The following is a 16,980-nucleotide window of genomic DNA, read 5'->3' on the forward strand; positions in this document are numbered from 1 at the left end:
AACAGTCCCAATATCTGTTACTGAAGTTAGTTAGCTAGCTGGTAGCATAAGTTTAAAGGCTAGCGAAGTTAGCATGAATGTGTGGCGATATTTAACGTGTTTAAGGACTAACCCCAGTTATTAGTTCACATGCTTACTTGAATGCTTAGACGAATTTGCCATGACTTTTTCTTTAGTCCCAAAAGACTATTAGTTAGTGGGATAAACAGTATACATGCATTGTAAAGGCAAACTAACTACTTAACATTAGCGTTTGTTAGCTCAGCTGCAGTTAATTTCCAGACAAAAACGTGATGATACAGAGTGAGAAACAAAAACACCGCGGTGATGAGGAGGTGGTCAAAGAGTTGGTGAGTAATCTCGTGAGGTCAACTTCTAGTAACAACTGGATTCATCAGCTGAAATGTTGTAACACACACACACACACACACACACACACACACACACACACACACACACACACACACACACACACACACACACACACACACAGTATATATTTTCTGTTTATGTTGTTTATTTTTTTCAGTGAATTATTATTATTTTTATTATTATCCAAATGATTATGATTATATGATATGATTAATATGATGGATACATATAATTATAAGTTATTCCCTCACATGAACAGTGCATGGCCAATGGAGTGTGCTATGAAAAAATTGCGCAAGAGGGAAGCAACATCAGCTGCCTGGAGATCTTCTTCTCTGGTTTTCCCCGCATGGTTGGGCTTTCCTTTTTCCCAAGGCTCTGCCAGCTGACCATAGTGGGCCAGAACATAAAACACATTGAAGCACTCGAGTGGTGTCCTCTGCTTCGGGAGCTCTGGGTAGTCCAGTGCCATCTGACAGTAAGTCTCTTATGCTCGTAGGGTTTCTATCATCAGTACTGGCACTGCTGAATCAGCAGTGCTGATAACAACAATATGTTATGCCTTGAATCATTACAGTCCACTGTGGTTTACATTGCGAGTGATTGCACACTGTTCTTAAATCTTTTACATTGTAATCACAATTTTTCTCCTCTGTGACAACAAATCTTAGATGCATGGACCACAATTTATAGATCACAACCTGTAGTTTAAGTCAGACTATCCTGTATAAGCCAATTCTCATATACATTAAACAATAGTCTGTCCTGTCTTCTCCTTTTGCAGGAAATATCTGGACTACAGAATTGTCTACAGCTAGAGAAACTCTACCTTTATGATAATCAAATCAGTGAAATAAAGAATTTAGAATTGCAGGTCAACCTAGAAGTCCTGTGGCTGAACAATAACTGCATGACTCAGATACAGGTTTGGACATTAAATTATGAGTTTGCATGTCTATCTATCTGTATCTCCATACGTGTGTATATGCAGGTTTACCAAAACTGCATTTTTCCACATTTTACCATGACGGTAAATATGATTGTGCATGTTTTGTGAAAGCTGCCCGCTCCCATTTTGAATCTGTTGTCTGTTATGTGTTTATGTGTGTCTCTCTAAAGGGTTTGAATGCACTTGAAAATCTCAGAGAACTCAACCTTGCTGACAACAATATTGAAAAGATTGGTAGGTTTTTGGTATCTTCTGTATTTTCTGTGCCGGGTTTGCTTGAGATTCAGTGACCTGTTTGAAAGCAACAAGATAAATAAATGAATAATCAACTCATTTTTAACTTCTCTTAAGGGCACAGCCTTGATCCCAATGCCAGCCTTCAGAGTCTTAATCTGTCTGGAAACAAGATAAGTTCCTTTAAGGTAAGATTAAAAACAGAGCTATGCTTTTGAAATTCCTTCTTTGAAAAGTTTGCCTGCTTATTTTGTAAAATCTTATTAAAATCCTTGGTCTGAAGAAAGGGTATTTACATTTTTTTTGTGAAATGTCAGGGTCTCAGACAGTTCAGATTTTCAATCAATTCTACAATAGACTCGTTGTAGAAGACCGTCATTGAATTATTGAGCAACATAATTTCAATGATATACATTCATTATTGTGTCTATTTAAAAAAATAATCTTGAAAGACTACCTAAGATTTGCTTGATATATGGATTTGTGCTAGTTCTACATTTATTATATATACTCAGGCAGACACGCTGATTCAGAATATTTACAAGGTTATTCTGACAACACAAAAAAGTTTTGTGGATCTAGCTATGATTGGATTGACACCTCAGATCATATTGCCGCAATCTGTCTTTCATCATTTTGACATTTCTTTTGAGCTGCTGCAGCAAGTGGCACGTTGTAAGAGAAGTGTTTGGCCAAAAAAATGTTGTGTCTTCACAGTGGTTGCCAAATCATTTGTGGCCTCTAACAGCCTTCAAGAAAATATAAAATATTCCAGACAATTCTATTATGTAGGTAGAGCAATGAAATGTGGACCTCGGTGACATCTGCAGCATCTGCTGTTTCCTTAAAAAATGATGTAAAGACTTCATTTATTCTTGAGAATCATTCATGTGTTTAGGAACCCCGTCAGTGAACGAGCCTGTGTGTTCTGTCGTTGTCGTAACAGGAGCTGACTATGCTTGCCCGCTTACCCTGTCTCAGAGAACTAGCTCTGAAGGACCCCACGTCTACCCCAAACCCAGTGTGTCTGCTGTGTAACTATGCCACACACGTGCTGTACCACATGCCAGGCCTCCAGCGGCTTGACACCTATGACGTCTCGAGCAAGCACATCAAGGAAGCAGCTGAGGTATTGAGAGGACCAGCAGGACCCCTGCCACCCCTGCGTTACACTAACTGCGCTCACCTGAATCTCTCTTAGACTCTTGAGAGGACAAATTCTGATTTATGTCCATTGCTAATGATTTGCCAAAGTAATAGCAAAATCAGGTTTCCCTTGATTAATAGAAAAACATAACATACTTTTCTTATGTGTTTTCTTTGCCTTTTTTCCTTTTAGTCCACAGTAATGAAGAAAATGATGTACTACAACATGCGTGTACGTACTGCTCAGAAGAACCTGGCAGAGGCTCAGCTCAGTCTGGCGGAGAGGAAGAGAACTATGTTACAGTTACCCGAGGAATGCATCAGAACAGTCAGTCATGCGCTCAAGAATGTATGTACAATCCTTGAAAAATGATTTTGGCAGCTGTAACAAGAGTGCATGGATGAGTTATTTAGCTGTAACCTCCAGCTGCAGGTTGCTGTTACTGTGCAAAGTTAAGAGAGCTGTTTCCATTTGGATGCATACCTAGCTTGAACGTGAGCTCTCCAAGGTGCCAGCCAGTTCTAAGAAGTCCACCTGCACGCCGGACGATGGATCAACCCACCCAGTCGAAGGTTCGACTGACAGAAATGACCCGACCACTGACATCAGTCGTGATCCTGCCATTGAGCTCAAAATCCTCAGCAAGATTGAAGCGCTGAGGGAGAGACTGGTGCTATGGACAAGGAGGCTGGATGAGTCTGTACATTTGAATAAAATACAGAGAAAATTTTACACTGTTTTATACAGTTTAGTCTCATACTGTACAGTATGTGTTTCTACACTGAAGCATGTGATCAATGAAACCACTATGAAGCCACTATGAAAAATAATGTTCCTTCTTCTACATTCAGGATTGACGCCTGGTATGAGCGGGATTTGGTCCAAGCCACAAACAGGATGGAATATACTGTCCAGTTTCTGTTGATTGAGCTAGAGAGTGTTGGAAATATTCGTTTGGAAGAGGGCTGCTCCACAGACCCGTGGTGCGTACTTGGTTTTATAAAACACAATCATGGAACACCCAATTCCAAAGGACAAAACTTTGTTTATGTTTTATGTACCCAACAGGTTTACTTCCTGTTGCGACCTCCTGCTGTCCCGCTTCTGTCAGTCAGACTTTAAGGTTCACGGCATCACTGGCATTAAGATCAATAGGGTGATCCGCATCCACAACAGTGCTTTGCGGCTTCGCTTTGAGGACAAACTTCACACCCTTCTAGCCAGTGATGAGTCTGCTACCTTTTCACAGTAAGTTAAACTATACTGTAATGAAAAGTGGTAATAATTGTATTTTTACCATTCATTTAGAGACATGGAAATCTTTCAAGCAGGAATTACAGACGTCGTCTGGAGCATTTATTCTACATAGCTGACCCTGAAAAAAGTATTGAGAAGGAAGACATTTTGCGCGTTTTAGAGGAAGGCTTCAAGACGGCTGAGCAATATAAGGTGTGTATACTGCTGTTACTGTGACTTTCACAATTCTACCATCCCTCAACTGTCTCATTACCCAAAGTTTATTCCACTGAGCACCACAAGAGTCAGTTCACTGCTTTTTACCCGTATAGGTAGGACAATGAACAGCATTTGCAAAAATAAGTTTGTAAGCAGAATGCAATGAACAGTGTAAGGAAGGAAAAGTTCTATTAGTGTGAAATTGCAACATATTAAAAGTGTTAGTTGATCCCCCTTTTGAGCTACACCACAAAACAGAATCTGTCATTTCTTAATTGCACATAAACTCCAAAACATGCTGATTTTTGCCATGTTGACTGTGAACTAGGCCTTGGAAAGAGAGGATGCTATACCACTATCCAATAGCCTGAGTGTGACCGAGCAGCCCAGAATTGAACATGCACTGCGCCAGGCCAGCCAAGGCGAGTCCAAGCACAGTACGGATACGATCCCCTTCAGGCATGGTGAGATTGATCTTCTCAAAGGATTATCCTTTTACTCCCCTTAGCTGTGACCATTGTTTTTTTTCTCTGAATAGCTAAAACACTAAAGTTTTTGCCTGTAGGTCAGATTATTGTTTCCAAAGTGTTTGTGGGCCACAGCATGCCTATTCGAGTGGGAGAGCCAGTGGACCGGGGCAGCTATCCCAAAGCCTACTCTGTGTACTGCAATGTGGACACGAAGCAAAGAACTGCAACCAGTGAAGGTATGTGGTATCTGAGAGGGCATGAAAACAATCAATTTTCTGTTGGTATTTTATTCAATCTCATTGCCTCTCTGTGTTTTTGGTTCAGAGAGACCCCGCTCCTCCAAAACACACACTGGCCCTGAATGCAGTCCACGGCGGCGACAGTGGTTTGTGTTTGACCGTGAGCTTGTCTTGCCCGAGTACATCGTGTATTTTGAATACCTCACTGGGGTAAATCATTCATCTGTTTTGTTACTGTTTTTGTCGTAAAACAACATACTGTATGCAGCCTGCCTTGAAGAGCTCAACAGTCCGTTTGAACTTTTAATTTGAGCACAAATCACGACAGTAAAAAAAATTGTGTCGTGCTGAGCTCTGATGCAATCAAAATTCAAGATGCATGTGTTTTTACTAAAACTCAGAGATGATTAAACACTATTCTGATTTGTACTTCTCTGGTTACGCACTTGTTTTATGGTTTCTTTTATTTTAACACCAGTGCAAGTCAGTAATTATGTATCTCCTGGGCAATTCACGTGCTTTACACCTTTTGATATGTTGTTACAGGATCGAGAACAGCCTGCAGGTGATACTCCTTCCAATGACATCATCCTCGACAAGGAAGTCCTCAACATGGAACCCGTGCTGAAACCACAACCCAAGTTGTTGAGCTTGGATGACAAAATTCTGCTTAATGTGGCCAGAGCCAATGTCCTCAGTCAGATCACTGTAAGTATTCTAAAACGACACCTTGATTTTGAAGCCTTTTCATGCATTCACAATATAAGGTCTTCATCAAATCTCCAGGTGCTGAACCTTCATGGCAACAGCCTGAGTAAAATAAAGGAGATTTCCCACCTCACGGCTTTGCGGCATCTTACCATCAGCTTCAATGAGTTCACACACCTGAATGACATTTCCCACATGGTAAAAGTGACAATAGAAAATGTTGTTATTGAGCTTAAACTAAACAGTGTGTCTAACGTCGTAAGAAAGCAGCATTTTAAAAGCAACTTGCCTCAGTAATATTGAGTGAAATTTGATAGTGGGTAGACACATAATATAAAGAGTTTTGGACTATAACATGAAGTGGAAACAAATACCATCTGTTGTCTCTTATATAAATCGCAGCCCAACCTTGAGTTTTTGGATGCTAGCTTTAACCACCTGGTGACCCTTGAAGGGCTGAGGGCGTTGGGACAGCTCAAACAGCTCGACGTGCGCTGGAACAAGCTGACCAAAGCCAGAGAGGATATGGCTGTGCTGAGGAAACACACACCTGCTCTGCTTAGGCTTGATGCTGGATTTAACCCCTGGAACAGGGTGTGTGCTGTTATCACATAAAATCAAACATGTTATACAAGGCACAATGAGGAGGCATACAGTGAAGACGCTTTCCTTTTTCCAGCCTGAAGCAGTCAGACGGACCGTGCTGGGCTGTCTAACGACCCTCACACACCTGGACAACAAGATGGTAGCAGAGGAGGAGGCTGCTCATGCAGTTCAGATGGCTGCCAGATCCAAAATTGACCAGGTTAAGATCTTACACATACAGATGCTTTATTGAGTTAGAATAAATAACTTTCTCCAGTGATGGATGCAGTACAGTATGTGAACATCTAACTGTTTATTTCTGGATGTACTGTAATTCAATCATGCCTGTTGACACTGCTCACAGGCATCTCTTCTGGCTCACTCGCGTAACAACAGTGACCGTCCCCGCAGTCTCAGCCTGCTGTCAACAGCCCAGCTCTTGTGTCTTCTCAGTCCTGCACCATGGGGCTTCAGCCAAGAGCTGAAGCTAGACTGGACTGCAAAGGTGAGCGACAGGCATGTGGGTTTCTTCATAGGAATCATCTCGAAAAAGGCATCTGTAAAGTTTTAGGAAAAATCTTTCCTCCAGGGAGTGACCAGCCTGCTTGATGTTGATACTGAGGCAAGTGTAATTTAAATTGTAACTAAGCTAATTTATATATATTTTCTGTGTTCCCTAACTTTTGAACAGATCACTGCCCTGAACCTTGACAGCCAGAGGATTTCCAAACTGACCAGTCTGAACAAGCTGGTCAATCTGCGCTGGGCCTCCTTTAATGACAATGACATTTCTAAAGTGGAGGGTCTTGACAGCTGCTCGAAGCTGGAGGAGCTTTCCCTCAACAACAACAGCATCAGCACACTCAAAGGTCAGTCACACTGACAGTAAAGTTGGAAAATGGCAGCATTAAGTTCCATCACAGCCATCATTATTTCTGCGTCTGTGTTCGCTCTCAGGCCTGTCAAAACTGCCTTGCCTAAATAAACTGAGTGTTGATGGGAACCAGCTGTCCAGTCTGGATTCCTCAGTCCTAGATCAGCTGCCCAACCTGTCCTTTCTGTCTGTGGAGAACAATTCCATCAGTTCCCTGCATGGCATCCAGAGAGTCCGCTCCCTCCTCGAGCTCTACATTGGCAACAACAAAATTTCTACATCGCAAGACATCTACTATCTGAAGGCAAGTGGGAGAGGAATGAAGGCAGTGGGTTTCAGATTTTCCCACCATTTTCCTTGCATTGTCTGAGCTCATATGGTCTTTTTTTCCTTGTCAGGGATTGACAAACCTCATCATTCTGGACCTTCATGGGAATCCTTTACTGGAGAAACTGGAAAACTATCGGATCTATGCGGTGTTCCACCTACCCTCCCTAAAAGCTCTGGATGGGATTGCAGTGGTATGTACTGACAACAGCAACCAGTTGAGCATCTCAAATATTGTGGTGATGGTAATTCAGTGTTTTGTATTTGCTGTTGTTTTTTCTAGGAGGGAACTGAGTGTGAAACTGCAAAGGATATGTTTGGAGGAAGACTAAACCCTGACATGGTAGCAGAGAAGCTGGGCCACTCAAACTACACAAACATCAGCTACCTCACCTTGCAGTCCTGCTCCATTAGGTAACAGCTTGGCTATGCAGACAGATAAACATGACACACGTCCAGAGATGAACATGATTACAGTGATTTACTGTGCTGAAAAATTAGGCTGATTAAAAGTATTTTGTTTTCCACCCGCAGAATGGTTGATCTGTGTCCAGCAGACCTGTTCTGTAGCCTGCGCAGTGTCAACTTAGACCACAACAACCTCACCTCTTTCTCTGGCCTCGTCTACCTGCCCAACATCAAAGTACAAATTATATCAAATGTCAGAAATCGACTTGAAATGCACCATGGACAAATCCATTATTTCCAGTGTCTTCTTTACAGGCTCTGTTCCTCAACTACAACCACATCGAGTCCATCCTGCCCAGACATAAGACTCATCAGACAAACAGACAGATGCTCTACAGCAAGGTTCACTCCAGTGGTTACGGCCAACAGAGCCCATCCAAAGGCAAAGGGTAACACACTCTTTATGTCAGTAATTCATCTGTATTTACATTTTATAATTCCAAGAGCTTCAACTGAATGTGTAGTCTTTAACCATTAGGGGGCAGCACTGACCAGCCAATGTATCAACTACTTTCTTGACAGTTATACTGTATGTTTATCACAGTGGCCTAATATCATAAAATCTACATGTAAACACACTTTCAAGACAATGAAATTTGATTCAGAATAATACAAATTCTTTGCAGATATACAGTACCAGTCAAAAGTTTGGACACACCTTACATATTCAGTGTTTTTCCTTCATTTTTAATTATTTTATGTTAGGTATACTGAAAACATCAAAATGACACAAGGACATATATCGAGTCATGTAGTAAACAGAAAATGTGTAAATACAACAAAATATGTTTTGGATTTTTGATTCTTCGAAGTAGCCACCGTTTGCTTTGATGGCATCTTTTCATACTGTTTGCATTCTCTCAACTAGCTTCATCTTCTTGAAGCACTTCCCACACATATGCTGAGCACTCTCATTTGGGTTTAGGGTGGGGGATTTTTTTTAACTCTCACCTGTTACCAATGAACCTGTTTACCTGTGGAATGTTCCAAACAGGTGGTTTTGGAGCATTCCACATCTTTCCCAGTCTTTAGTTGCTCCTGTCCCAACTTGTTTGAAATGTGTTGTTGCATCAAATTCAGAATAAGCAGATATTTACAAACATCAATGAAGCTGACATTAAATATATTGTCTTTGTACTGTTTTCAACTGAGCATATGTCAGATATCATGGGAATACTAATGTGATCTTCCAGTCTCGTTTTCTTTTTATAGGAAGCGATGCCTTTGTTTGCCCTGACTGGGACTGCCTTTAGGTGGTCTGCACCTGTGATGTCTGACCAGTTAAATGAGGCAGCGGGAGGGAGAAAGAGATGTTCATTTAACCACAGAGGTTGCAAACTGTCATTCTGTGACTCTGTTTAAGGGAAACTGGGCCCACTGGCAGTCTGGAACCACTGATGGGCAGCCTGGAGGTGCTGCATTTGAGTCACAATGGCATCTCCAATATGGCCAATCTGCAGCTCAGCAGGCTCACCAATCTTAAAGCACTCTTTCTTCAAGGTACATATGGTTGATGTAGCTCCCCTTCCACACAAAGCCTGTTAAAAGTGTGGTGTATAGAGCCTGTGAAAAGGCAAGCACTGAGCAACAAAGTCTCCAATCGGCCTTAGGCCAGGTGGGAGATGAGACTCGAAGAAAAGAAGGAGTGACTTTCTTTTCAACAGCTTTTGATGGCTTTTGATTGAGCTTTGCTTTGTCATGATGTCCCACAAAGCAAACCTTACTTGTCCTTCCTTTTTTGCTTAGAAACCAGTCAAGTCTGTCGCTGTAATTTCAGTTCCTTTAACACCAGGGGCAAACAACACTTACCAGGCAAATATTTATATTGCCTTAAGACATCACCTTTTATTTTGCTTAGGGTGTGCTATTTATTCTCTCATTTTCTTTCTTGAAATATTAGGCTGTTGTTTTAGATATCTTTCCTTTGTTTTGATAAGGTTTTCTTTCTCCCTAGGTAATGAGATCAGCCAGGTGGAAGGATTGGAGGGGCTTCACCAGCTCAGAGAGCTTGTTTTAGACAGGAACCGGATCAAAGCCCTGGCCAATAACTCTTTCATATCCCAGAAAGTCCTGTTAGAGTTGCACCTAGCAGAGAACCGGATCCGGGAGCTCAGCCACCTAGATCCTTTGACTGAGCTCCGCAAGCTCTTTCTTGGCATGAACAAGCTGCAGGTACTCTCCTCCAGCAGCAGTCATCTCCTCACATGCTGGATGTTTATATTCAGAGATTTAATAAAAGTGCATGTGCAAATTTTCAATGAAACTTCCTTAGTGATTCACACCACAGTGGCTCCCTGATGTGACCACCAAGGTCACGGTAAGCTTTTGTGCAGTTTTTGATTTACTACCAGATTTTACTGATTGGTTCATATGTAGAATGTGTCACATGTTTAAGAATGTATTTCATTCAGCATGCAGTCATATTACTTTTCCCTGCATTTGCAAAGTCAGGCATGAAGTATAGTAATCATGAGTCATTACCACCCCACTGTGGCATGCGAGGGGTAGCATTAAGGAGAATCAAGTTTGATTGAAGGTCATGCCCGTGTGTGAAGAAAGAGGTGAACAATCAGGACAACGTGCAATCAGCTTCTCAGTCTGCATCTCCCCCTCGACCAGGGCGAGTGATTTGCACTTTTGTTGCCAGTTCCTGCCTCCCTTCACTTCCTTAATGTTTTCATGCATTCAATTAAGACATAAAATACAGCAATCATCCCAGCGCAGCAGTTCTCACAGTGGGGGCGTCTTTGAATCACAGCCAAGTGCAACCATAAACCTGGGAATGACAGAAAACACCCCCGTGCCCCGTTGCGTGCCCAAACTCTTTCATGAGATTAATGAGAGCTCACACATGTAATCTCTCTCATCAGCTGCTTCTATCCTCCCTACACCAAAATTATGAAAGGTTCAGCTCTGATGCATTTGTCCCCATTATCAACACGCAGCAGGCTACAACCAGTGGGAAAAAAAAGTTAAAAGAGTGGGCAGTGAATGAAAAGGAACTTATCTTTGTAAATTTGCTTTTTGTAGGACACCACAGAGCTCACCAAACTAGAAGTCCTTCCTTCGCTGACAGAGCTCTCTGTTGTTGGCAATCCTGTGAGTATTCCAAGTGTTTGTGCATTACACACAGTTACCGTGATGTGAATGGGAAAAGATATTATCCAGGTTTGTTTTGTCACTATGAGCTTTGCTGTGGCTCTACTAGCTGTAAGTCACAGGATGCTTTGAACTCTGTCACTCTCAAAGAAATTATCAAAAAGCACGCTCACAAGCCCAATTTCTCACTTGCACAATCCAAAACACGATCCCAGTGTAACTCTGTGGTTTCAAATTAAGCGATTACATGATGGGCCATCTGCTGCTCCTCAAACTGGCCAGCATCAGAGACAAATCCGTTGAACAAATGGCAGGGCACTATTGGCCCCGTTACATCACCCATCTGGAGCTCATGGATCAGGCCAGAGCAGAGCCCGCAGCCCACGGGCATCTCCGTCGTCCACAGGGCTATGCTCAGCTGTGATAGCCTCTGTACCGTTCGACCCCATCCCCCTTCTCCTCCCACAGGAGGGGTTAATCCTGCCAGGGGGTAGAGGCCAGTAGCCACCCTAGAGACAATACCTCCTGCTGTTGACAGCATGAGATCACTACCTCACCCATGTTTCCAAGCCAGAATCTGTCCACTCTTCTCCACTGGACATCCATTGGCATGCACTCACAACTTAATCACAGCAGCAGTGTCCTACAGGGACATTAAGTTCTGTGAGTGGACAGGCTGAATTTGTACATTGGCCACAGGATGCCCTCAGCTGGCCACAGAGCTATCTGCTGCTGTCAGCTGGGTCACTGGAATAGCTGTTGGGAACATGATAACTGCGCTGGGACCCACATAGCATCATATTTATCTCAGATGTCACAGGGCTGGCTTCACTGAGAGTCCACAGTTCAAATTTCTGTCAGTGTCATTTATTACCAGGTTGTTTTATTAAACAGATGCCTTTTTTCTTCCAGGTAGCCAGAAATTCTCTCCACAGACCAACAGTAGTACTCCGTCTGTCCCGGCTGCAGGTTCTGGATGGAGTGATGGTTACCCTGGAGGAAAGAACCCGGGCTGAACTCCTCAGTACTGATCTATCAGTGAGGACTGCACACAACATGCATACTTACTCAGAAACACACACATATGCACGTATATACAGGATCATAGCTGTCATTGAGGACACAGAGGTCATGTCCTATTTTTTCTCAGTATAATTTTCCCACTTGGGACTGAAAAATTCAGATCTTTTTGAAAAATAGGTGATTCTAGTATTTTTGCGATGTCAGTTTCTCTACAGCCCTGCGTACATTCAGTAGTCAAGATGTTTTACTTCTAGCATGTTGATAGGATTAGGAATCAGGTTAGTTTGCAGGAAAGAAATCTGTCACTCCCTGTCTTACTCTGCTTTACTCTACTACTATCTTTTTATTTCAGTATGAAACTTGACAACAAATGAACTAAAACCTTGTTTATGTTAAAAGCTCATAATGGGCCTCATCATGTACAATGTGGTCCAACTGAAAGAAACAAACAACAACCAAACCACACCAAAACAGAAAAGGGAAAAGCCTGGATGAAACTCTTACAGTCTGACTGATTTGATGTTCATGTAATGAGAGGCCAGGGCAGTAATTCTACTACAGTTCTGAATTAAAAGCAGCCTAAGCCTGCTGGCATCATCCTGCTGATTAGATGAAATGTGCCCGGCCGATAATGCACCAGTGGATTTACCCCCTATTAGCCAGGTCAGCACGACCCCCTTCGCTTGTTAATCGTAGATGTAGAAATGACACAGCAGAGATCCTGGGTTCGCTCATTAAAAACACAAACACAAACCTCCCCCTATTGACTCTAATAACTGCCATCTCAGTTGTCACACTGCGTTAATGCCTGCGACTGCTGCTGTTTGAATGCACACATTGCTATTGATGAACAGTAATTACTATACCCCTATAGGTGCTCATATATGTGGAAAAAGCAATTTAATCATCAATCCTCTGCCAGGCGTGTTTGGACTGGACACACTGCAGTGACAGTAGTAGCAATATGAAGGTAGAGAAAAAAGAAACAGTTTCGAGGTTGGGTTCTGGAGGCCCTGAGGAGATCATTTTTACATGTTATCTGAATATCTGCTTATCTTTTCCAATGTAATCCTGTCCTGGAACATTACTTCCATCTTCCTTATGCTCCCTATTTAATACATGTCTTAAAGCCATGCTCCCAATGCCCTGGAGCTTCTCTTCCTGCCACTGAGATAAACCTGCCTGGACTGCTACCCCTCATGCCTCGACACACCGCTCTAAGAGGAATGAGTATAAGCGGAGGACTACAGAGCTTAATGCAGGGCCATGATGTCCTGTCAAGTAACATGGACGAGGCCCAATCTCATTACACATACAAGCGTGAGTGTGACGTTTCTTATTACGCATGAGTGTGCATAAAAACAAGCTTTCGATTGCCACAGGTTTAATAAGGATTCACTTTTCAATATAGCAGTTTACCAAAGAACTGTTAAATTGACTTATTTTGCCTCTCGATCCCACACCCTTGTATTAATCCCCAATTCAGACAAGAAGCACAAGCACGGTAATGCTGCTCGAAGCGGGCAAACTGATATTACCTTTAGACACATTCGAAGAACAGGAAGCAACCTGACAACCACAGGCCTCCTTCCTGATGGCAACAGAGTCATCATCACGTATCCCAACCTGGAGCACGACAGCAGGTTGGTAAATCCAAAATCCAAGAGATATAATTATGCTTCTGTAAAATGTGAGAGATCTCTTTTAAAGATAATACTCTGACTGTTCCCTCGTATTTATATTCCAGATTTCCAAATGGTGGCAAACCTCCACCCATGTAGCGGCCAGAGGAGGTGGATCATACACTGATAACTCGTCAATCAGTACACAATCCAAAGGTGAACACATGCGACAGCCATGACTGTGGTGTGGTCACACATCCCAGTGTTTTAGGACATTATTTCTTCAAGATGGCCTTTTTCTAAGTGTGCCTGGATCGTCTGCGTAGTGAACATAGAACAAGAGCAAGAAATAACTTTCTGTAAACATTTTACTTCCAGTGTGTACATATCAATACATCACCTTTGCAGCTCTTTGAATTTTACTTTAAACTAAAACACATTTGGGGTTGGAGAAAATTAGGCTGCTTGAATGTTGATTGTGATGCATCCCTTTCACATGCATTTATAATAACTGTGACCTTATTTTCTATCCACATATGTGGCTCACTAACCATGGTAATCTGAGGATGAGAGGTTTTGGTGTCATTTCTACTGCTATCCCATCCTTGGCCCCAAACAAGTGAAAAAACACCCACAGATGTAAGGGCGTGTGAGGGTGGCACGCTGCATCCATTGGGTCAAATGCATCCCCAACAAGTGGATAATCCAGTTTTAGCACACCTCTCTGTGGACAATAATCTGCAGTCACTCAGATAAAGATGTAATCTTGAATGCGGTCCAAATGGATTTCAGAGATTGTCAGTTTCATCATGTTAGCCTCTTTTCGAAAAGCCCACTGCAGTTTTGACTAATAGGCAAATCTCGTGTGTTGTAACTGGAAATGAACCTACTCCATTTGATATTTATGATGTTAGTTCTGATGAACATGAGACTATAATCCTCCCGGTCCTCCTCACAGTTTAGTAATCTAGTAGTCCTGTAGTTAACAAAAATGCCAGTCTGAGCCTTAAATGTGGAGGATACAACTCATATTATGTGACCTAAAACCTTTTCATTCTGGGACCTCTAAACTGATAACTGTGTGATCAAAACCTCCATGTGAAAAGATTGAGATTCCCATCCATCAGCCGAGACATGAAAGTTATAAAGCAGCAGGGAAAGAAAGCCATTCTCACCATGACTTCTTGTAAAGTTAAATGATTGTTTCTATTAAACCTGTACTTTTCTATAACACATAAATATGGACTTTATGACTCAGTGGTGTTAATGTGACCACTAGGTGTCCTTAGAGCTCCATTAGCACTCCCTTTGTGACACTGCTAATCAGGCCTCAATGAATTTACTACCTGTGCTGTAGGTAGCAATTTATCAGCTGAAGGTGGACACATGAGTGTATGCCTTAGTGTTGTGTTTCCTTTGCTAAACATGTGAGGCAGCAGCCATCTCTAGGCAGCAGAAGTGAAAAGCTCTCCCCAAACAAGCTCCTCTAATGCATGTACTTAACTTCACTTAATTTGTGTTAATTCCCAGCATTAAGCGGGGCTAATGACTGTGCAAGTGAGTGCACTGTTATTACCTTGCTCTGCCTGACATCAAATGGCAGCTGATGGACTGAAATTTAAAAAAAGAAAAAAAAAACCCCTCTAATGCACAGATTTGGGGGCTCAGTGTGAGCTCTCTGGTGCATTAGGTATTGCAAAGGATAACTGTACATTTTATATTCGTGTACAGTATGTGCAGTATGGATATGTTGGAAGTATAAGTGTTTTTAAAACAATTGTACTGTGTATGGAGTAAGCTTATGGTGGGCATACCACATCATACAGTATGTTTCTTTTTGCATATCTGTCACTATTTTTAACATTAAAATGACATTAGCATAAAGATTGTGAATAATTCATCAGTTCTGAGTGAACCCAGATGCACCGGTCTCTCTGTCTCTCTCCCTCTCCTCTCTCTCTCTCTCCCTCTCTGTGAGCAGACCACATGGTTCGTAGCTGGTTTAATGGGATGGAATGTGACAGGTTATGTTTTCATCTGCCTGATATGGAGCCCGGCTCGGGCGGGAGGGACCGAGAGGGTGAAAGAGAGACAGAGAGGGTGGAGAGGGGGATGTGAGTTGGTCTCCACTGCTGCAGTCTGGATTCATAATTAGACATGTTTGTGCTTGTTGTGCATCAGTTATAGATGATGCTCTTTCCCCCATCCCCACCAACACACACACACACACACACACACACACACACACACACACACACACACACACACACACACACACACACACACACACACACACACACAAAACACATGCTCTGTATGGGGCCATTACTGCTGGTCCACTAACTCCCTACATTTGCTGTGTCTGTGCATTCAGAGCACCATTAGTCCAAGACTCTGTAAATAATTGCTGAATGGACCATGTTTTCACTGCTATCTACTCTGGTTCTAGTGTTGGTTGATGTTGTGGGTGAAGTGAGAGGGATGGGTACGTTGATTGATGTTTGATGCCCAAGATAATGCTGCATCTTGTGGGATGCTTATTGAAGCATTATATGCAGTATGTGTAATGGCTGAACAACATTAAACTGCACATGCATTACACACTTACCAGCTTGTATTAACTTCAGAAGTGCTTCGGTAGAGGTTACAATTACACCAACATCACCACTTGACTTGGAATTGCTGTTGTAAAAATGAAATGTCCTCTCCACATTTGGCTGCTGATGGCAAACAACTACAAGTTATCATCAAAATAGAAATTATTTTGTTTCTAAAAGGTGCATATTATGTCCCGAGTTCATTTTTCATCTCCACAAATACATTCTCTATTCAAAAACAATCTCGCCATATTGCCTCTCTTGAAATCTGTCATTGAGTTATTGTTGTCGCTCGTCATTTTCCTGTAATTTGTTACCTGTGAGGCTCCCTAGAATAAAAAGCGGATGGAGTCTGTGAATGGGGAAAATACAGATAAAAGAATGTAGTGAGAGTGACAATTAGAATGAAAAGGAAAATGCTTTTATTTTGTGTAAACATTTTGGATGAGAGCACGCCTCGCAGAAGCATTAAATCTTAACTGCCGCTCATTTCTGGACTTGCGTGTGATTTACCGCATTATTGAACTTGTGTGTTATTTATCACATTATTTCAATCACACAAAGCGTGTTCTTTGGTTAAAATGGCAAAAACAAGGTAACACTAACCAAACAACAGACAAATACCCAATTTTCTTGTAAATTTAACAGGAATCAATTTTCAGAGCACCGTCAGATGGTCTGCTTTTTGTAGATTGTAGCCAATTTAGGCTTTTTTATTTCACGGAATTTGCATTTGTGTGTCTCCTTTAATGACCCTTAAATCTTAATTCAAGTTGATATTCCTCATCAGGCAGCATGACAAAAATGGGGC

The 16,980-nt window shown here is 42.0% G+C and overlaps 1 protein-coding gene across 3 annotated transcripts; it reads left to right on the top strand.

The window, feature by feature from the left end:
• Window positions 1-200: 200 nt before the first annotated feature.
• On the top strand, window positions 201-16,658 carry lrrc9 (leucine rich repeat containing 9). Of its 3 annotated transcripts, XR_011603055.1 has the most exons (33): window positions 201-350; window positions 632-850; window positions 1,157-1,297; window positions 1,492-1,555; window positions 1,673-1,743; window positions 2,502-2,684; window positions 2,895-3,050; window positions 3,190-3,398; window positions 3,554-3,685; window positions 3,771-3,950; window positions 4,034-4,151; window positions 4,486-4,621; window positions 4,696-4,863; window positions 4,952-5,076; window positions 5,413-5,574; window positions 5,653-5,772; window positions 5,977-6,168; window positions 6,254-6,379; window positions 6,524-6,664; window positions 6,851-7,028; window positions 7,117-7,337; window positions 7,432-7,554; window positions 7,644-7,774; window positions 7,895-8,003; window positions 8,084-8,217; window positions 9,192-9,328; window positions 9,783-10,000; window positions 10,859-10,927; window positions 11,840-11,965; window positions 13,081-13,270; window positions 13,437-13,593; window positions 13,698-13,788; window positions 15,554-16,658. XR_011603055.1 is itself a non-coding variant. In XM_070980106.1 (32 exons), exons 1-32 carry the CDS (start codon window positions 294-296, stop codon window positions 13,729-13,731), a joined length of 4,527 nt encoding a protein of 1,508 aa, XP_070836207.1. In that variant the 5' UTR covers window positions 201-293; the 3' UTR covers window positions 13,732-16,658. The 3 variants fall into 3 exon arrangements, 2 of the variants coding, with proteins under 2 accessions (XP_070836207.1, XP_070836208.1); XM_070980106.1 differs by having other exon boundaries at window positions 13,698-16,658; XM_070980107.1 differs by having other exon boundaries at window positions 4,723-4,863; window positions 13,698-16,658.
• Window positions 16,659-16,980: the final 322 nt, after the last annotated feature.

The sequence above is a fragment of the Chaetodon trifascialis genome, chromosome 14, assembly GCF_039877785.1.
Source record: "Chaetodon trifascialis isolate fChaTrf1 chromosome 14, fChaTrf1.hap1, whole genome shotgun sequence".
Taxonomy (NCBI): domain Eukaryota; kingdom Metazoa; phylum Chordata; class Actinopteri; order Chaetodontiformes; family Chaetodontidae; genus Chaetodon; species Chaetodon trifascialis.

What these genes read in the sequence shown, in the direction of transcription:
- lrrc9 (XM_070980106.1), top strand. Translation starts at nt 294, where the DNA reads ATGATACAGAGTGAGAAACAAAAACACCGCGGTGATGAGGAGGTGGTC. An exon ending in CTCTGGATGGGATTGCAGTG is followed by an intron (nt 7,555 to 7,643) that starts GTATGTACTGAC and finishes TGTTTTTTCTAG; the next exon opens with GAGGGAACTGAGTGTGAAAC. An exon ending in AACCTGGAGCACGACAGCAG is followed by an intron (nt 13,594 to 13,697) that starts GTTGGTAAATCC and finishes TTTATATTCCAG; the next exon opens with ATTTCCAAATGGTGGCAAAC.